Source organism: Erythrolamprus reginae, chromosome 4, assembly GCF_031021105.1.
Source record: "Erythrolamprus reginae isolate rEryReg1 chromosome 4, rEryReg1.hap1, whole genome shotgun sequence".
NCBI classification, from domain to species: domain Eukaryota; kingdom Metazoa; phylum Chordata; class Lepidosauria; order Squamata; family Dipsadidae; genus Erythrolamprus; species Erythrolamprus reginae.
In genome coordinates, this window is record NC_091953.1 from 42,738,434 (window position 1) to 42,761,431 (window position 22,998).

The 22,998-nt window shown below is 37.1% G+C and overlaps 1 protein-coding gene across 3 annotated transcripts in view; it reads left to right on the forward strand.

The window, feature by feature from the left end:
- EPHA3 (EPH receptor A3) overlaps window positions 1-22,998 on the forward strand; it is a 179,070-nt gene that overhangs the window by 149,802 nt on the left and 6,270 nt on the right. For 2 of the 3 annotated variants that reach the window (XM_070750157.1, XM_070750158.1), the window contains 5 exons: window positions 2,219-2,280; window positions 5,028-5,237; window positions 6,042-6,191; window positions 8,846-9,039; window positions 22,483-22,638. In XM_070750157.1, the coding sequence (XP_070606258.1) occupies window positions 2,219-2,280; window positions 5,028-5,237; window positions 6,042-6,191; window positions 8,846-9,039; window positions 22,483-22,638 (772 nt within the window). The remainder of the gene's footprint in view (window positions 1-2,218; window positions 2,281-5,027; window positions 5,238-6,041; window positions 6,192-8,845; window positions 9,040-22,482; window positions 22,639-22,998) is intronic. The other variant, XM_070750159.1, reaches the window with a different exon arrangement.

The following is a 22,998-nucleotide window of genomic DNA, read 5'->3' on the forward strand; positions in this document are numbered from 1 at the left end:
CATGGCAGTGTTTCTTCACAAAAGGCCACATGAAAGAACTGTGTTCAGTTGTCATTTGGCAGTGAAAAGGCTGTTAGAATAGAGGATGTGAAATGTTATCCCTAAATTAGTTAGCACTTGGGATAATTAAACATAGCACATTTGCCATTGGCTAATTAGTCATAGTGGAACATGAAGGCACTCTGCTATGGTAATTTTTTGTCCTTACATATCCAGAACTTTTGTCTTCTTTTGCCAACAATAGCAATAATGCCCTATATATTAGCGGCTAAAGCATTAGAATTCATAGAATAGAGAGATGTTTATTTATTTTTTTCTTCTGAATTGGAGTTTTGAGAATCAAATAAACAAAAGGAAATTTAAGAAGCGATACTTGATATAAGGCATCAGATAATATACCCTGAAAAAAGTTCTGATGTTTTAACAATTTGTAAGTTTGTTTCTGTCAATTTTGAATCAAATGCAGGATTGATAATCCGGATGTATCTTTGTATGCAATTCCATGGCACATAATTGACTTAGTGAATAGTTTACAGCAAGGGTCCCCAACACACAGGTTTGTTAGGAAACAAGCCACATAGCTAGAGGTGAGCAGCAGGTGAGCAGCAGAGGAGCGAGTGGAAATGAAACCTGCAGTCCATGGAAAAATTGTCTTCCACAAAATTGGCCCCTGGTGCCATAAAAATTGGCCCTTGGTGCCATGAAATTTGAGCACCATTGATTTAAAGTTAATATTTGTATTATTTTCTGCATTAATTTTATAGAGTAAAAATTAATATAAATACATATAAACAGTACATATGTATTATGTATTATAGTACATAATACATTGTGTATTATATGTAACAGTACATATGTATTATATTATTAATATAAATACATATAAACAGTACATATGTATTATGAACATTTTCTTACTGCCTTACTGCCAGTTTGCTTCCTCCCAGTCCATGTGGCCATAATTGTGCAGTGCAAAAATCTCAAAAAAATGTTTTTTAAAAATGTCAATAACAAAATGGCGAAGCATATGCAGTGCTGGAAACTCACCTTCTGTGCATGCACAGAAGAAATTAAAAAAACAGGGAAAAAAAGTTTTTAAATGAAAAATAATGGTGGCGACCACAGATCGGCACCAATCTGGTTCAGTGACATCATTGTGATGTCACAAGTAGCTCACTACTGGTTTGGGCAAATTGGTCCAAACCTACCCCTGGTTTTGCTTTACTTTTCAACTACAGTGGTACCTCGACATACGAGTTTAATTCGTTCCAGACCCGAGGTCGTAAGTTGATCAAATCACATCTCGAACGAATGCCTTTAGACTTTGTTTTTCACGCCGAGATAACTGGAAGCAAGGAGATTCTTGCGCCACCTAGTGGAAGCTTGGCTCGTATCCTGAATTTGAGCTCGGGTTTCGAACAGAATTTTGCTCGCGTCTCGACTTGTAACTTGGAATACTCGCATGTGGAGCAGCTCGTATCTAGAGGTACTACTGTATTACTAAATTTAAAAAGGTTAAAAAAATAAGCAATAGCTAAATAAATGAATAAGGGACACAGTGACTCAGTGGCTAAGACACTGAGATTGTTGATTGGAAAGAATCCCTTGCGCTAGGTAACGCTTCCATTACTTGCCCAGCTTCTGCCAACCTAGCAGTTCAAAAGCATGTAAAAATGCAAGTAAAAAATATAGGAATCACTTTTGGTGGGAAGCATTCCATAATAGCATTTTGTGCGCCTTTGCATTTAGTCATGCCGGCCACATGACCACAGAGATGTCTTTGGACAACACTGACTCTTTGGCTTTGAAACAGAGATGAGCACCACACCCTAGAGCCAGGAATGACTAGCACATATGTACGAGGGGAACTCTTACCTTTAAATAAATAAATATTATATTCATCTTATAATTAAATATAAACTTAACTGTAATAAAAGATAGAGACCTCATGCTCATGTTAATATCATTTCTATAAATGTGACATAATAATAAACATAGAGAAAATATATGTAATTTATCAAGATATATAGAGATGGAGTGTTGAATTGGTATACACATGCCCACAATATTAAACTCTTGCAGCTGAAAAAAACCTTCAATTCTGGAATACTATGGAATAATTTAGCATGTTTTTGATATTTTTCAGAATTTTCCAATTTTGACTTTTTTTTACAGACATGGTTATACAATTAATTGCTTTGTTCATTACCCTTTTCAGGTAAACCAGTCATGATTGTTACTGAATATATGGAAAATGGTTCTTTAGATAGCTTTCTCAGGGTAAGTGACTTGTTGATATCATCCTATAATTATCTGAAATTATTATCTTAAAAATTACCTTCCAGTATCTTAAAGAGATAAATATCTAAATGAATGAAACCTCAATTATTTTGAAACATTATTATTTTTATGATAATAGCGATAAAAATCAAGCTTCACTATCAATAAAGCAATAAAACAAGTCAACTAAGATATAAGTCTACTCTTTTATAAGCATTATTAGTCTTTGCATATATCAGAATTTGCACATAGTTGCAATATCAATAGCACACTTTTAAGCATTCCTTCTGTTGAGCTGCAGATTTCTGTGAACTATCCCAACATGATGGTCTATTTGCAACTACAGCTTTTAGAAGAATGGTAATTTACACCATAATTTTACACCAGACCATTATATTTATTTCATGCAGCATTTGGTCTAAAATCAGAATCTCTAAGAATTTAAAATAAGATTTCACCCCATGCCCTTGGATGATCTCACCCAGAGGTTTCATGTAGATATTAAATAGCAGGGAGGAGAGGACTGACCCCTGAGGCACCCCACAAGGGAGAAACCTTGGGGTCGACCTCTGACCCCCCACTAACACTGACTGCGAACAACCAGAGAGGTAGGAGGAGAACCACTGAAGAACAGTGCCTCCCACTCCCAACCCCTCCAGCCGGCGCAGAAGGATACCATGGTCGATGGTATCGAAAGCCGCTGAGAGGTCGAGGAGCACCAGGACAGAGGATAAATCCCTGTCCTGGGCCCGCCAGAGATCATCCATCAATGTGACCAAAGCAGTTTCTGAAACCAGACTGCTGGGAACCTAGGTAATCGGCTTCTTCCAAGGACCATTGGAGCTGGAGCGCCACCACGTTCTCAACAACCTTCCCCATGAAGGGAAGGTTGGAGACTGGACGATAGTAAATTACAAAAAAACGAACGAAATCTCATCAATATTAATGTTAACATATTCTGCAACTTCAGCTGCTATATCTATAATAGAATTGTTAGCAGCCGTTGCATTTTGCCAGAAAAAATGGAGCTGTATTAGGCTTATAGAAAAATAATACAGTGATCTCTCGGTTAGCGCGGGGGTTACGTTCCAAGACCTCCCGCGCTAACCGATTTCCGCGTTATATTGGATGCGGAAGTAAAACCACCATCTGCGCATGTGCGCCATTTTTTTCATGGCCGCACATGCGCAGATGGTGGAGTTTGCGTGTGGGCGGCGGGGAAGACCAAGGGGAGGTTCCTTCAGCCGCCCAACAGCTGATCTGCTCCGCAGCGCGGAAGCAGCGAGGAGCCGAAGATGGGGTAAAGGCAAAGGGGAAACCCCATCTTCGGCTCCTCGCTGCTGCCGCGCTGCGGAGCGGATCAGGTGTTGGGCGGCTGAAGGAACCTTCCCTTGGTCTTCCCGCTTGCCAGTCCACACACGCCCCCCTGGATGAGCCGGCCACAGGGGCAAGGGGTGGGGATGAAGGGGCAGGACTTCCCGGGCGGAAGGCATGCTCGGCTCTGCCGCTCCAGCCCCTTTCGGCCGAGCAGCCAGGGAAGTCGAGCCAGGCGTGGCGGCGGCCTGCGCCGATGTTCCCCGCTGCGACGGAAGGCAGTCGCTTGGCTAGGGAGGCTCGGCCGAAAGCGGCTGGAGCGGCAGAGCCGAGCACGCCTTCCGCCCGGGAAGTCCTGCCCCTTCATCCCCACCCCTCGCCCCTGTGGTCGGCGGGAATGAAAGGGCAGGACTCCCTGGGTGGAAGGCGTGCTCGGCTCTGCCGCTCCAGCCGCTTTCGGCCGAGCCTCCCTAGCCAAGCGACTGCCTTCCGTCGCAGCGGGGAACATCGGCGCAGGCCGCCGCCACGCCTGGCTCGACTTCCCTGGCTGCTTGGGCGGGGAGGCTCGGCCGAAAGCGGCTGGAGCGGCAGAGCCGAGCACGCCTTCCACCCAGCGATTGTTCCGCTGCCGCCAGCATGGCCTGGCTGGCAGCGGAAAATGTAACGGAGCCCACGGGGGATTCGCCTTCCTCCCACCCGCAGCCGAGACTGATTGTGGGCTCCTTCGCAACCTCGGAGAGCTTCCGGGGCAGGGAGGAAAGCGAATGCCACGGGGCTGGGCTCGGCTCCCCCCTCGGCTCCCCCCCTTACCAGCCCCGCCGCGGAAGGCTCCATTCTGTTCCCTGCCGGCCCGATTGAGCGGCCGGCGGTCTCCATTCAGGGAACAGAATAAAAAAAAAATTTTTTTTTAAAAAAAAATTTTTAAAAAAAAAATTTTTTTTTTAAATAATATTTTAATATTTTATTTTTTAAATAATATTTTTTGAAAAACCGCGTTGCAGCGTTTCGCGCTAATCGAGAACGCGCAAGTCAAGGGACCACTGTACTTTGTCAAAGATCATGTTTAGATACAGTGCTTTATTTTGAATCCACAATATACATAATCTTAGTTTATCAAAGTTCCATGTATTATTTTAATGTAGGAAATTAAAATGATGAGTTTTCATCAATCAAAGACATTTGGTTTAGGTTATGTTTTGACTGTTTGTGTAAGGGAGAGAGTACAAGTGAATGAGAGAGAGAGAGAGAGAGAGAGAGAGAGAGAGAGAGAGAGATGTCTTATTTTGCAATACATATCAAATTTATCTTTGCTTTAACTGATGCATTTTGACGCACTATTTTCAAAACCAAGCTATACTGGCTTGTGTACATTATTTCTGAATAGAAGCCTTATGTAAACTGAAGGGATAAAAGGTTGTTTAAATTGTTTGCAGAAACATGATGCTCAATTCACCGGCATTCAGCTGGTAGGAATGCTTCGAGGAATTGCATCTGGCATGAAGTATCTGTCGGATATGGGTTACGTCCATCGTGACCTTGCTGCCCGCAACATACTCATCAACAGTAACCTAGTATGCAAAGTGTCTGATTTTGGCTTGTCTCGCATATTGGAAGATGATCCAGAAGCTGCCTATACAACAAGGGTGAGTTTTTATTGCAACAAAGCAGAGTTATCTGAGTCACAAATAATACGAAGAAACGAAGATAAATCTTACTATGTACAGATACTTTGTGCATATGCAACCATTTTATTCTGACTGCAATTTTTCTGTACAGTGATAGCAAATAAATATATTGTCCTTTAATTGCTCTGTTGTGTGCAATCACAATGGTAAACTTGATTATATATACCCTGAACTACTCTAAGGGTTTTATTCCTTTTTTTCAAATTGCATTCTTTCTTGAAGATCCATAAAGCATAATGCACAACTCTCCTACTCTCAGTTTGTAATCAATGTATCATCAAACAGACCATTTCATTAAGGGAAAATAGTCATGTAGGAATATTGTGCCCGTCTAAGTAACATTATTTTTCACTTCTTCATACATACATGGACTAATCCCAGTAAACTAGTGCAATATAGAAAAATAGGATTTAAGATAATATTTTGTCTGACATCTGGGAGGAACGGGAAGATTTAAACTATTTTCTATGGATTATTAGCTTGTTCTGTGTCTAGATCAAACTTCAATCTTCCACATTGAAGTTAGTTTCTTGGCTTTGTCATTGGTAAAGATTGTTATATGGATTGTTATATGAGCCCTCTAAGGTCATTTTATGAGATGGTTGGCCATATAAGTCTTGTAGGTAAATAAGCAAGTAAGTACCAGTAAGTAAGTAAATGAGTAAGCAAGAAAGCAAATAAGTAAGTGAGTAAATAAGCAAAAAATGAATAATCAACAATGTGCACAGATATATAAGTGTATATGGTGGTTTTGTCTTATAGGGGGGCAAGATTCCAATTCGTTGGACATCTCCAGAAGCTATTGCTTATCGCAAATTTACATCAGCCAGTGACGCATGGAGCTATGGTATTGTTCTTTGGGAAGTAATGTCTTATGGAGAGAGACCCTATTGGGAGATGTCTAATCAAGATGTGAGTACATTGAATTATATAGACAATTATTATGCAAAAAGATTTTATTAAAGTTTAAAAACCCTTTTGTTAGACTTATTTCCTTAGGAGGCTTTAAAAAAAAGCTTTTTAAGCAATTAGTGTTTTTACAAAATAGAAGAAGAAAAGGCACTCAAGTAAGTCATAAAATGGCAAACTGTTTTAAATTAAAATTTCAGTGATTAGAGTTCCTCATTAAATGTCTCCTGATTTCTTTTAATTGAATTATTCCATGAGTGTTTTGGATTAGATTAAATTGAACTTTATAAAGGGAAAGTAAATATTTGTGTATAAGTTTTTAACAATTAGAACATGTTTTGAAGTACTACATGTGTTATATGAAGTGACTATTTGATTTTCTTAAAACTGTTTCCTGTAAACAGTTTAAATAATTGTATTTTGCTTTGCAGTTATGCTTCTTTGGAATATAGTATTTCTCAATAAATAAAATTTTTAGTTTGTGCATTTGATTTACTTTGATTTACTTTGATTTACAGTTTCTTCTAATGTTATGCACATGTCACAAATAAAATTGCTCTGGTCTTAAACTTATATATAATTAAAAATCAATATAGTCATCTGGTTACTATGAATTCTGTTATAATTTTAGTTTTTAAATTCTCATGTATCAAATACCTTTACTATTTTGTAAATTAGCTTTATATTGTGTTCATGCACTAAGCTGTACAACATTTCCCAACATAACCAGCATTTTGACAGATGAATGTTTTAATGCAGGGTTTCTGACCTTGGCAATTTTAAGACTTGCGGACTTCAACTCCCATAACTCTAGAAGTTGAAGTCTCCAAGTCTTAAAGTTGCCAAGGTTGGAGACCCCTGTCTAATGTTTGTTCATATCAATAGCACCTTACAACTGTTCAGCATTGGCCATCATATACCAGCTGTATTAACACCAATAATAACTAACTTTAAAAGAAAGTTTGAACACATATATGAAACCTAATTATATTGTTTGCTAATTATGATGGTATATAGCTCTGAAAACCTTTTAGCAACTGCTGATATTTTTAATATAGTCATAAATGTATGTATTATCTTGTATAAATGCAGCTTAATGTCAACATATCATTTTGTTGCATAATTGAATATGTAGTACAATGATTAAATTATAAATATGAGCTATCTTATTTGGAAATAATTAATTTAATAATTGCTCCACCTATAAAAAGTTAGGAAATAGATGCACAGATGTTTTTAAAGCTTTCTGCTGCTTTTCGGTCATTTTCTGAATAATTTTGATTGATTTGAGACCAATAAAGCAAAGCACTGCAGTTATCAAATCAAAGCATTATAGAAATAGTTATTATGAAAATTCTAGCAATTTTATTAACCATGTGGTTCACAATATTTCAAGAATTAGCTTAATAATATTTGTGGGCTTTCACAAATAATACATCTTCTCCATCTGAAATTCTGAAATATCAATGGGCAAAATACATACTACACATGCATACATGTATGCATACATACAGTATATCAATATATGTAATGCCATTAGCCAATAATATATATAATAACTCAAAACTTGTCTTTTTGTCTGAACCAGAAATGTCAATCACATTAATGGTTTACATTTCCATATTTCTATATTAATAAAAGTACAGTAGTCCCTCGCTATACCGCACTTCGCCTACTGCGGCTTCACTTCATCACGGGTTTCTGAGGAAGTCGATCGGCAGATTTAAACAGCCCACCGAACTCGATCGGCAGGTTTTTCAACAAAAAAAAAAATCTAAAATTGTAAATACTGTATTTAAATACTGTATCTAAAATAAATACTGTGTGGGAAGGGTTTATAAACACTTAAAACAATGAAAACTTACCAAACAATATAAATACTATCAGTTGATAAATTCCCCATCGCGGATTTCACCTACCGCGGCCAGGTCTGGAATGTAACACCAGCGATAGGTGAGGGACTAATGTATTATACATAAGATTTTTCCTTCATATGGAGTTTCTATGTATGTATTATTAGATCATATCCAAGGAAAGATTTTTTGATAAATTCATATTCTGAAATATTTAAATATTAGGAGCAGGATTATTATGTTTTTGGCTATGTTTCATTTCAGTTATTGGCTAATCCAGTTAAAGATAGAAAACTGACCTCCATTTGAAGCCCAAGAGATTCGTTGCTAGTCATTGTAAATAATGCTAAACTATGGACTGGTATCAAGCAATTTTCTAAGTTCATATGATCTCAAATAACAATTCCTATAAGACTATTAAGGAGGTGGGAATGAATGTACAGCAGTGATCCAGATGTTTTCTCTTTGGGGTAATTAAGCTAGTACTGTAGGAAATGTATTAAATTGAGTCGTATTTGGTCTAATCAAATTTAAACATTGGACAAGATTGAGTGTCACTTTCTTCAAAGATATGTAATTATCCTCTGCTTTTTCCGTCATGTTTTGTATCTCTTATTGTCAAGTGGCTTATTTTTGGAGATGAAAAAGAATAGGCATGATTCACAATAGTTAGGAATAAAATACATCTGTTTAATTACTAAGCCTCCACATTGGATTATGTAATGCATATCATTTCCAGAACCGAGGAAGGAGAAGTAAACTGAATGTCCTTCAGGTTCTACAAACTGTCTTCCTTGTGCACAGGTAATTAAAGCAGTGGAGGAAGGATACCGTTTGCCACCACCCATGGACTGCCCAGCTGCCTTGTATCAGATGATGCTGGACTGTTGGCAAAAAGACAGAAACAACAGACCAAAGTTTGAACAGATTGTCAGCATCTTGGACAAGCTGATCCGTAATCCCAGCAGTTTAAAAATAATCACCAATGCAGCTGCAAGGTGACAAAATCTATATGTTTATAATTTGCTATAACTTGAATTTGTGACAAAATAAATGTTTGCTGCAAGATAATACTTAGGGAGACAGAGTACCCCAGTTCAGTAGTGCACTCCATTCTTTACACTTAATTTTAAAATATAAATTATATCAAAACAAGACTTTGCAACTGAATGGTCATGTTGAATTAAGTATGAACATGACATGAAAAGAATTTATCCTCATCATCTCTTATTTCTGGACTGTTCAGTGTGTCTGGGAGTACATTTGTCTATTTCTCAGCATATAATTTGAAATTATATCAAAAATGCTATGTTGAGTATTTAAGCAGTATGTGTATTATTTATATTTTAAATAAAACACAATTCACTACTTAGGCCAAATTCTTCTCAAAAAGGAAAATGTATTTATGTACAGTGTTCCCTCAATTTTCGCGGGGGATGCGTTCCGAGACTGCCCGCGAAAGTTGAATTTCCGCGAAGTAGAGATGCAGAACTAAATACACTATTTTTGGCTATGAACAATATCACCAGCTTTCCCTTAACACTTTAAACCTCTAAATTACAATTTCCCATTCTCTTAGCAATCATTTAGATTATTACTCACCATGTTTGTTTATTTATTTATTTATTTATTTATTATTATTATTATTATTATTATTATTATTATTATTATTATTATTGGATTTGTATCCCGCCCCTCTCCGCAGACTCGTGTATTTAAAAAATATTTATTAAATGCGGATGAAAGTTTGGTGATGACATATGACATGATCGGGCAGGAAAAACCGTGGTATAGGGGGAAAAAACGTGAAGTATTTTTTAATTAATATTTTTGAAAAACCGTGGTATAGACTTTTCGCGAAGTTCAAACCCGTGAAAATAGAGGGAACACTGTATTCAGTAATCAGTGATGAGAGATTGCAGTGCAGAGAATTCTATATCAACTGTTTGCATATCAGAATAATTTTGCACAATTTCTTTGCTACTTTGAAAATACATTTGAAATACTTTTTCTCAATAATTACATATGTAGCATTAAATAATTTTAAGTCTTTATAACTAAACCAATTCATTTGATTTTCAACGTCAATGTTGGATTTTTTTCTTTTCAATATACCTAGACTTTTTAATTTTGTGTGCAGTGAAAAACCACAGAACAATCCTTCAGGTTTTGTTAGCTTTTTAGTTATTATTCTATTATTAGAATACAGTAATAACTATAATTAATTTGATTTTTTAAAATCATTCTAAATATCCACAGTACTGCATATAACATTTTGAGGTTTTATTCAGAGCAAGTTCGTTTTGAACACTTCCATTATTGCTAGCTATTTTAAAAAAATATTTTTAAGATCCTGGTGCATTGGTTTATAACTATAAATAATAAGCCTGATTATAGAACACCAATAATAAAATTCAAAACCCCGATATATTTATTTCAACTTGCATTGTTTTGAGGTGGGAATACAACCTGCCAAACAATGCAACTTTATCCACTCCCAATCCTAAACGCCACAAGTATCAATAATTTTTTGCTGCAAACTTGTCAGTAACTAATTGAAATGAACAAATAAAAAGTGGGGGTTGTTTATTTGTTTATATGCTTTCATTATCCATTGCAAAAAAGGGAAGTGTATAATTATACTGCTCACTAGAATGCAGGGGGCAGGGGAAAACAGAACAGAAATCCAAAAAGGTCTGAGCGCATTTCTTTTATTAATATTATCTATTAATATTAATATTTATTTACCATTATTAATCATTGGAAGAGACCCTAAAGTTATTAAAGATTGAATGCAAAAGGAAAAAGGGATGGTAGAAGATGAGATGATTATATGGTGCAATTGCCACAATGAACACGAATTTGTGCAAAGTACAGGAGACAGTGGAGGACTGGGCACCCCTCCATGCTGTGGTCCATGAAGTTGCAAAGAGTCAGACATGTCTTCCGATTGAATAACAACCATTATTAAACCAAGTACTTAATTCTCATTACAATTTATAGTAAATTTATAGTAGTTTTATGGGGGGAAGGGGCATACAAGAGTCTGCGGAGAGGGGCGGCATACAAATCTAATAAATAAATAAATAATAATAATAATAATAATAATAATAATAATAATAATAATAATAATAATAATAATAATAAAACTAAGAATATTTTAACTGAACTCAATTTTTAAAAATTGTGCGAAGTTCTCAATAACCTTTTAATAAATAATTTCTGCTTCTCAGCCCTATAGATAATGCATTTGTAAGAACAGCTCAATTTGATAGAATTACTATAATTATAAATGAACCTTTCCAAATTGTGCTAGTTCCAGGCTGTTGTATGTTCCACTGGTCAAACCTGGGTAACTGTTTGCCACAGTATAAGAAAGATGCTGATGAACTGAAAAGAATACAAAGATAGTGGGTCCCAGTTCTTAAATCCTCTGAATAATGTTGAAATAAGTCCAGTAAAGCAAATCAGGCTAAGACCAGACATGATATCAGTCTTCTAATATTTAAGGGCTATAACAGGAAAGAGAATGTGGATTATTCTTCAGATCCCTTACAGCTGAAGAAGAACTAGTAAGTCTAAATTTTACAGTGATAAGTCCAAATATCAGCAAGAATTTCCTGATTGTGAGACTTATTAAGCAGTTGAACAGCCTGTCTCCTAGAGCCCCAAGGGTTCCATTACTGAAGGCCATTAAGCAAAGGTTGTATAGTTAAGCACCATGTGCTAGGAATGATATGAGGTCACTGTTGTGGGGTAAGCATTGGACTGAAAACTTACAAAGTCTCTTCTACCTCTATGATGACCACAGTGAGCAAGGAAAGAGATGGTATATAAGTTATTCTCTGAGGTCCAAGATAAGCATCATTAGACATGATCTTATCTGATATAGTTAGTAAGCTACTGTGTTCATTAGCTGTAGCAAGATTCAGCCTATGAAGCATTTCTGGCGGGTGATCCAGTCTCCTTCCTCTGAAAGAGAGGTGGAAATGTCTCTGCAGTGTTCTCTTTCAGCAAATACTGTGGAATTTACGTGAAGATTAGTATGATGAAAGAGCACTTTACTATTGATTAATTATGCAGACCAGAAACATTCAAACCACAAGACATGACTCTTCTGTATATAATACACAAAGGTGCAGTTATATTTTAAGCCAAACAAAAGAAATGTAGGGATAAGAATAGCTGCATAAAATTAGTGGGGAAGCATAAGCTATATTTTCCAAAAAGAAACTTATTGCAAGATTATTCCAGATGATTAGCATTTTGCAGCTCAAAATTAGCAATATTAGTAATAGCCCAAGGCATTTAGTGCTCTATGGTTTGCCCACTATGATGTGTGAATCATCATTAACCTAGATCCAACCTTTCATTTCTCATCCAAGAATTCAATATTGAAAGAGATCATAAAATCCATTCATAGAAAATTCCTTTTTCAATGTACAACTTGTTTTGTTATTTTATCTTCCAGCTCTGTAAATTACTCTTAAGTGTTTCAGTTGAAAGCATAGATCCCTTATCTCTTCCCCAAAAACCCATTTTCTTAAAAAATAAAAATTAGAATAAAAATTAAAAACAAGCAAAATGTGGAAACTTAAATAGCAATTAGTTACCCCATGTATCAAATTTGCTTGCAAAACAAACAAAAACTAGAGGGAATAAAATCCTGAAGCATCTTTTCTCTATAAGGGGAAGAGACATTTACCCCAAGCTAATGGCTTCCTAAAGGCGCTCAAAGCTGGCTAGAATAAGCTTCAGGTTGTCAAAAGGCAATAAAGTATGGTTAATTTTAATTGCACTTAACAAGCCAATTCACAGCATGGTTTCTAAAGGAAGCTTGTATCAACAAAAGTGTCCAGTCTTGTCAAAGTGGCATGGTATGGCTTTAAAAGGGGATTAAATAAAATAATGGAAGCTAGGTCTATCTGTTATGTCCTGTCTCAGCATGGTGGGTTGGTTAAGTGTTAAAGCACCTAATAATGTCATAAACACAGGTCACAATATATTGAAGACAACATAAAGCAGATTCTTAACTTAGGCCAATATTTACACACAGAGTTCACTTGAAGGTTGAAATATCTAATAGTGTCCATTATCCAAAGTTGAGGTCTAGGGTTAAGACTCAGAACCACAACAGAGTCAGTAGAAATGACAACAAGGTTAAAATCTGATATATAAATATGTCATTTTCAGTAATAGCTATTCCAAACTATGTATTTATAAAGGCAACCATTAAGTGATTCACATTTCACTAAATGTTTTCTCATGAGACCTATGCTTTAATCATTTGTTAATTATTGAACTAAAAGCTACATTTGCTTGTGTTCAGTAGGATTGATATTTATGTGTGTGTGTGTGTATGTGTGTGTATCCATAAATATAAATCCTACTGAACACAAGCAAATGTAGCTATCATCATCTATATAGATATAGATGATGATAGATAGTTTATATAGCTAGACAGCTAGACAGACAGACAGTTTTAGATGTATATATAGCCAACTCTGTAACAATACTTCCAAAATAATGTAATAATTGAAGATCTTTTATATGGCCATCTGTCATTTGTTAATTAGAAGGATTTGTGTCCAAAAATTAAGCAGAATTATTATTTGCTCTAAGTGTAACCTTGAAAACAATGAGGATAAGACAATGGTCAAATAAAACAAATCTGAATCCAAAGTAAGAATGGTATTTTAGAAAATATCTCAAATTTTATTATCCTTAATTGTCTTTAGAATAAAGGCAGGTAATGGGAGATGCAAGATTCTGTTAACTGTAGCATTATAAAGAAAATACTTTTAGTATTCAATTCAGCCATGACAGATGTAATTTATACCCCCCAGGCCTGCCAGCAAAGCCAGGTTTTCACAGCTTTTCAGAAGCCCAGTAGGATGGGAGCAGTATGGACATCAAGGGGGAGTTGATTCCATAGAGCCGGGTCAGCCATAGAGTCTTCGGAGAGGGGCGGCATACAAATCTAATAAATCTTGAATCTTAATCTTAAGGCCCTCTCCTGCAGTGCCGTCAACCTGCATTGCTTAGTTGACGGGACCTGGGGAAGACCAACCCTGTATGATCTTATTGGTCTATGGGAGGTATGTGGCAGGAGATAGTCCCATTAATAGTCTGGTCCTAAGCCATGTAGGGCTTTATAGGTAACAACCAACACCTTGAATTGTCATCAGAGGCTAATCGGTAGCCCGTTCAGCATGCAGAGTGTTGGTGTTATACGGGTATACCAAGGTACACACATGACAGCTCTCGCAGCTGCATTCTGGACTATCTACAATCTCCAAACAGTCTTCAAGGGTAAGCCCATGTAGAGTGCATTGCAATAATCAAGATGGAAGGTGGTGAAGGCCTGAGTGACTGTGCGCAAAGCCTCCTGGTCCAAATAGGGCCGTAACTGCTATACCAGGCAAACATGAACAAGGGCTCCACTGCTTCTTCCCTATTCAGGAGGAAATGGATCGCCCTAAGCAGGGCATCTGGGTGCACACTTTGCTGCCTTATTGCCACAAGTTAAATCTTAATAAAAGCTCTTACCTGTGTTTGGTCTGACTCAGAATTACTGGCTCTCCATAGCCACTCTAGGAGTCTCTTTTGGCATTTCATCTTCTGGAGTTCTGCAGTAAACCAAGGAGATCTCCAGGGTCTATTGCTTCGGAGAGGCCACAAAGGCACCATCCCATCCAGAGCCCCAATGCGACCTTAATCCATGTCATCACCAGGGACTCAGCTGTGCTATTGACAAAGAAAGTTGGGAATTTTCCCAAGCTCTTTCTGAAATCCATCCGGGTCTATTAGGTTCCTGGGATGGAACCACCTAATCGGTTACGCTTCCCTGCAGTGGGGGATTGGCCTATTAAAGTCCAGCCTCAGCATGGAGTCATCTGACCATGACAAGGCTGTGATGATTATATCCTTAAAACCAGATCCTTTTTCCATTACCCCAAGAGAAACACCAAGTGTATATCCTTTTCTATGAGTCAGACCCTGAATTACTTGTATCAGATACATGGCTGCTATGGAAGTCATGAATTCCTGAACTACATCTGAGGTTCTGCCAAGCAATGGCAGGTTAAAGTCCCCCAAGGGAATTCCATCACCAGCCCAGCTACCACCTCAAGCAGTGCAGGCAGGGCTGTTGCAACATAGCTGGGAGGCATAGCTGCAAAATAGTTAACAGCAAGCCCACCTGAACCCTTGAGTCTAATCTCAAAAGGAGAGATTCAAACCCGACAACCTCGGGAGCAGGGACCCTGTGAAGGCTTAAAGTCTCCTGGACAATGACTTCCACTCCCTCACCCCTTTCCTGGTGTTGCAGTTGATGTAAGACCAGAAACCTTTCAGGGCTCATTTATGAGAGAGGAACACTTCCTTTGGGTCCCAGCCAGGTTTTGGTCATACAAGCCAGGTCAGCCCACTCTTCCAAGAGTAGGTCTCGGACCAAGAGGGCCCTGTTGACAACTGACCTGACATTGAGGAGCCTGAGACCAGGGCCCTGACTTCGTCTGACACTAGCTATACAGGATGAGTCCGAGGGGCCAGAATGTGGAATCACTTTCAAGCAGCGAGTCCTCATTCCCTGAAAGTGGCCTATCCTTTGGCTCCCACCATACCTTCCCAATAAGGACCATGATGCCCTGGCTCTCCACCACACCCAAAGTCTCTCTCCCATCTCCACTGTCCTCCCCACTTCTCGGCAGACCTGCCATTCCATGCAAACCAGTCTGGGGTTTCCAGTCAGGTCCCCACCTGCTGTTGTTAGCACATTCAAAGGGCAGGGGCACCAGCATTTCTTCATATCACAGTCCTTATTTTATAAGCATCTCTGAGTCTGCAGAGAAGGACAGCATAGAAATTCAAACAAAGGAAGGGAGGGAGGGAGGAAGGAAGTGTCATGGGGATTGAGGAAAATTAATGATCTGTTAGGACCTTAACCTTAAACCCCCTGGAGGTCGATGGATAGAAACATCACTCCTTTTTAAACAAGATATATTTATTATAAAACAGAAATAAACAAATAAAACATGTCTCGAGGGACAACATAATATATACATCTTACATCATGGAGATTTAGAAGGAGAAGAGGGAGGAAGAAGGAAGTGAGTTGGCAGGATATTACATCATAATAGGAGGATCTAATAAGGCACACATAGTTAACTCTTTCATTACTAAATGTCTCTGAGGGGCTGTCAATATACAGCATGACAGGAAGGAAGGAAAGAAGGAAGGAAAGAAGGAAGAAAAAACACTTTCTTTAAAACTACAGACAATAAAGTAATCTCCCCCTCCCCCAGAATTCTAGTCCTTGAGTTTATTTTAATACCAAACTGGTGTAGGAAATGACCACCCTGAGTCTCAGGGCAGGGTCAAATTCATCATCAATTTGGAGTCTTTATGCTCCCAGAAGAGACTAAATCCGGACCCTAGTTAATTCCATAACAGAAAAGATGGCTTCTTATCTTTTCGTATTTTGGATGATACCTACTTGATTTTGAATGGAGATCTACTCTAAACATGTGCACACTTTTTGTGTTCTATTGGTTGAACCAATGAGAGAAAATGATAAGACAATACTGTTTTGGACTATTTTCATGGACACCATGGCTATAATTGCTTTCTAGAATGAGAGTGTAGTAAACTGTCAATAAGATAATAAAAATAAATCCGGAAGCTCTTTAGTACCTTATCTAGCCTCTGTCATGCCCTCTGGAATATAATCCCTCCAGAGATATGAAGAACAGGCATTCCCCTATAGTTCTTCAAAAATCTTAAGACTTGACTTTGTTCAAAGATTTTGACCTGTGATTTATGAAGTTCTTATGCTTGGTTGGACCCCTATTTTATTTTTATACTTTTTATTGTTATAGTTGAGTTGACTACTTAAGTAGGTTTCAATCTTTTCAAATTGTTTTTGCTGTTTCTTTTTCTGGATTTGGTAAAGTCTTCTGGAATAGGCAGCCATAACAAATCAAATAAATCAAATCAAATTAAGTTTTATTAGCAGCATACCGGTACTGCTGCAATGCAAGCAAGGTTTGAAGGTAATAGAGATATCTCTTTCTCACTGAGCAGCTGATGCTTTCGAACAGTGATTTATATCAGTGGGAGGCAGAGCATTACTATGTATATGTTTATTTCGAGACATGATATTGTAAGACAGAAAATTCTTTGCAATGTGGCAACATCGATCTTAATGACAGCAAACAAGAGCTCTCCTGCAGAAGAGCAAGGTTAATTCCAGCTGTTAACATGATAGGTTGGTGCATAAAAGCCAATTGCAAGAAGCTGTTGGTTGAACATATACCCTGGAATGTCAGCATTGAGTAGACTGTTGTCCTTTTATTTATGGACACCATATGCAGACTGCTATGCTTAGTGTTCTGTTCAATAGCAATTATACAAAAAAACAAAAGCCTTGATATGTGTGCACCACTCTAGAGAACAATTTAAGAATATAGTAACTGGGAGAGAGGAAAGGCAAAGCTAGAGCTGGAGAAATATGTTGGGTAAAATTCAGGCACTTCTAGTAAGCAAACATGTAATTTCCATGATTTCTTTTTAATGGCTATAGTCTGACGCTAGTAGGACCTGATTTATGAAAAGCTGTGAAAGATCAGGTGGAACCCTGCAGGACATCATTTACAGCTGTACGCATTGCAGTCTATCTAATTTGTCTAATAAAAGTGTGAGCTTATGGTGCATATAACCTAGCCCATAAATTTCATGTTTAGACCTGTTGTCTAGGGGCTGGGTCAAAGGGAGGATGGGGGCTTGAAGCTAGTAAATGCAGATGGTCTGAAAGCTCTGCATTCCCTTGGTGCTCATGAGGAGACATCACAGGCTGTTCACAGCAAGAAACAAATTCCTGTTCATTGATAAACTGTCCAGATGTCCTCTACAAGGAAAAAAAGCAGTCTTTTGGCTTTGTGGTGACATCCTACACAATGTTCTAATTATTTGAATTAAAATTAGCTAATATTTTAGTTCCTTATATCCATAAATATGGAAAAAAATAGTTTTTGCACATTGTTATTATCCTGCTTTTTTTTTTTTTGTTCTTTCTCAGGTTTGTTCTTTTTTTTAGCTGCTTAAATAATGCATTTAAGTGTCCAAAGACGGGCTACAAGAATGGTGGAAGGTCTTAAGCATAAAATGTATCAGGAAAGACTTAATGAACTCAATCTGTATAGTCTGGAGGACAGAAGGAAAAGGGGGGACATGATTGAAACATTTAAATATGTTAAAGGGTTAAACAAGGTCCAGGAGGGAAGTGTTTTTAAAAGGAAAGTGAACACAAGAACAAGGGGACACAATCTGAAGTTAGTTGGGGGAAAGATCAAAAGCAACATGAGAAAATATTATTTTACTGAAAGAGTAGTAGATCCTTGGAACAAACTTCCAGCAGACGTGGTAGATAAATCCACAGTAACTGAATTTAAACATGCCTGGGATAAACATATATCCATCCTAAGATAAAATACAGAAAATAGTATAAGGGCAGACTAGATGGACCATGAGGTCTTTTTCTGCTGTCAGACTTCTATGTTTCTATGCATCTTTTTAAAAATAAAAATAAAAAAAGGATCAGGATAGGTTAACTACTACGTCTCAGGATGTATATATACATCTTGGATGTTTCCCAGGTAAACTGCAAATGAAAAGCTTCATTTTCATGAGATAAATAGGACCAAGCTAGACACTTTTGATATGATTAATATGTAACTTCTTTGTTATTTATTCCTGAATGAAAATTTTGAAAAACTGGCAGAAATCCAGAGACATATGTGAATATGTGGTCCTGAAAAATTGCTCATCTACTCAAAGCTTTCTTTAGCCTGAATTATTTAATAGTCACAGGCCATTTAAAAGAAAACTCAAAACATCAGCTCATATTAAAGAAGGTGGATAATAAGTGCTTGCATAAATAGGCAGATTCTAGTTACCACAGTGGTTGATAATATTGATATATTATATTATTAATAGTATCCCTGAAACAGTATTTTACTTTTTTAATAAGCAAAATTATAATGTTTAGAATAATGTGCAAATTTCTCAATGGGTTTCCACCTCTTGGAAGAGAGAAAGAGAACCATGAAATATGCTGATTATTGTGTAATACATGCAATCTTTCCTGTGCCGTCCAATACTTTTTAATAGCTCGGTGTGAAGAGACAGGGGAAACTCAGTGGGAGAAATTATGGTATTTGGAATAAGGTCAGCCCTACTATTAGGTGAAATGAGGCAGGTAGGCTGAAGTTTGAGAGCTGTCTTAATTGATTTTGCAAAGAGCTTTAAGATTCACTTTAGAAATACTCCATGTGGGATGTAGAAAACATAATCTTATTTTTTTACCTCTACTATAACATGTTGTTAGTGGTCCTGCTTATGGACCATTTCTCCCAATATTCCAATACTACATATTTTGGCTGGAGTGGCAAAAATTCATATTAGAGTCAACAATTTTGACACAAGATTGTTGAATGCATCTTATAAGGAAAAGAAAACATAAATGAAAAGGGAGACTGACTTATCTCTTCCTTCAGCAACATCGTTGCTGAAAATCCATTCATTTTGAATTTCTTTCACTGGTTTGCTGTTGTTGTTCAAGAAATCTTATTGTATTGAGCACAATTTTGAGCAAAATCAACAAGAAACTTTTTGTCAAATGTGATAGTTGGGAAAAAGTCTGAGGCAGAAAGCAGTATGAAATAGAAATTCATGCTCTAATTTATGCTCTGTGTCATCCATAAAACACAAATATTATTTGAAATGTTTAAGGAATCTCATGAAAGCAATGAATTATAAATTCACAAAAATAAACACAGATCAGCTCATAACCTACAAAAGTTTTAGATAAAGGCTTCAGCATTTTCCTCAAATTGTAAATTTAATAAATTTTAAGGAAGGAGGAAGGTATTAACCCTGCTGTTATGTTTCGAGTCTGTGAAACTCGAAATCGAAGTTTGAGACCCTGTAAAAGATTTTCCCTGCATTTCTGAAACTTGAAATTTCATGACTGTTCATCATTTCAGGGGTTCTCTCTATGAGAATTTTTTTTTGGGGGGGGGGCTTAGTTTTTTCTGGGCAAAAAAAGTCACACTTGTACTGTTTTCCAGTCTGTGTGACTCGACTTTTCACTGGGAAACTAGTTTGAACATTTCTGAACATAATGATATGAAAATTGAACTGAAAAAATTGATTAAAAATTTGTTTATTTTGCTCACAAAAGGGCCACACCCCTCGGCCTTGCTGTGTGCCATTATTTTCACTTTTTATATAGATTTGGCTAGAAATATTGGGAATATCCTTTTGAAAAGCAAGCACATGGTAGCCAGACAACTAATTTTATTAAATAAATGCATTTTACTAAAAACAAGTATGTAATTTTGAAATTAACAGAATAATTTTTATATAAATTGTGAAATATTTGTTTGTTTGTTTGTTTGTTTGTTTATTAGATTTGTATGCCTCCCCTCTCCGTAGAAATAATTGAACACAGTGGGGGGGACTTTTATGTGCAAAATAAACAAATAAGCATCAATGTTTTCACTTCAATTTTCATTTTATTATGTTCAAACTGGTAATTCAATGCCAAAGTTATTGAAAACATTTGGAATTAGGGGCCTAGAAAAATTTATAAAGTGACATGCTTGCAAAAATGGGGGGGATGGCCCTTTTATGAGCAAAATAAACAAATAAGCATCATTTTTTCAGTTCAATTTTCATATCATTATAATGAAATCATTTTTTAATAGGAAATGAGAATAGGAAATCCAAGTATAAGCCTCAAGAACAATTATACATTCTTTCCTTTCAGAGAATATCTTTGCAGATTGTTTCCTAATAGGACATGGCTTTCAACAGGTGCTTTCTATATATTTGGCTTCTGTGAGTTTTAGGACAGGCTATTCTAAGATAACAGGCCCTAAGCTTTGCAAGACTTTATGAGCAATAATAACTTGAATTGCATATAACAACAAATTGATAATAAGCATAGCTTCTATAGCCGTAATGGTGAATCTATGGTATGTGTGCCACAGGTCGCACACAGAGTCATATCAGAATGCCTATGTCAACTCCAGGGTGCAAGCACATATTGGCCAGCTGATTTTTCACCTTCTTTTCAGCCGTTTTCGCTCATCCCAGGTTTCAGCCCCCTGAAGCCCGGGGCTGGTGAAAAATGGCACAACAGGCCAATTGGAAGTTCAGAAACAAACTTCCAGTTGGCCTATTGGGCTGTTTTCACTCTCTCCAGGCTCCAGTGAAGTCTGCTCAAGTGTGAAGATGGCAAAAAATGACCAAACAGGCCAACTTGAAGTTTGTTTCCAAATTTCTAATTGGCCTGTTTGGCCATTATTTGCTGCTTTCAGGAGTCTGTTGTGAGGCCTGTGCATATGCACGGGTTGGGGCAGCTGGTTGGAGTGCACAGGCATGGGAGGCATACATGTGGGCACATGTGTGTGCGCTAATGTGTTCACACATCCTTTTGGCATGCAAGCCAAAAAAGCTTTGCTATCACTGTTCTATAGCAATGGTGTAATTTGGTGGATCTTCTCCGGGTCCCGTCAACTAAGCAATGTCGCCTGGCGGGACCCAGGGGAAGAGCCTTCTCTGTGGCGGCCCCAGCCCTCTGGAACCAACTCCCCCCAGAGATTAGAACTGCCCCCACCCTCCTTGCCTTTCGTAAACAACTTAAAACCCACCTCTGGCGCCAGGCATGGGGGAATTGAGATCCTCTTTCCCCCTAGGCCTTTACAATTCTATGCATGGTATGTATGTATGTATGTTTGGTTTTTATATTAATTGATTTTTAATCATCAATACCAAATTACTATTGTACACTGTTTTATTGTCGCTGTTAGCCGCTCCGAGTCTCTGGAGAGGGGCAGCATACAAATACAATAAATAAATAAATAAATAAATAAATAAATAAATAAATAAATGAATGAATGAATGAATGAATGAATGAATGAATGAATGAATGAATGAATGAATGAATGAATGAATAAATAAATAAATAAATAAATAAATAAATAATGCAACAAAACCATTATTGAAATATTTTGACCAGCTGAAATTTGTCTGTTCAAAAGAATCTGAAACTTCTGTTTTTTTGCACTGAACCAATAAAACACAAAACAATACAAAACAAATTAACTTCTGCCTTGACAGCTGTGTATATGTCTAATATAGATCACCTTTGTTAGAAACATAGAAACATAGAAGACTGACGGCAGAAAAAGACCTCATGGTCCATCTAGTCTGCCCTTATACTATTTCCTGTATTTTATCTTACAATGGATATATGTTTATCCCAGGCATGTTTAAATTTAGGCATGTTTAAATGTTTAAATAAAATAAATTTAGGTTCAATCAAATCTTGGCTTATTTCTGTTGTTTTACTATTATTTTTATTTCATTTATTCCAGACCATCAAATCTCCTACTGGACCAAAGTAGCATTGACATCTCACCCTTCCGCTCAACAGGTGACTGGCTCAATGGTATTCGGATAGGGCAATGCAAAGAAATATTCACAGGAGTGGAATACAGTTCATGTGATACAATAGCCAATATTTCCTCAGAGTAAGAATTTTATTAAAGTCTATTATTACATTTTTTTTAATTCACTTGCAGTTTTCCAAATTAAGACTGTAATCTCATTGTCATTAGGAAGGTATCAGAGAAGGCTATATTTTATAAAAGTTCAATGCTGAAGTCTAATTTTGGAGATGGAAAGGGATCTCAGGGAGAAATAATCTTCTAATATCCAGGTCATCCTTAAATCCCAAAATAAAGGAAAAAACTGAAAGATATTCTTTCTGTAGTTAAACATTTTCACCAAGGACATCAGTAAAATCTATACTGGTTCTCTTTCTCCACCTACTCTTCCCCAAGCCCTTCAAATCAAGTGGTGCTCCTGATTAATTTGAGACTGAAACTAAA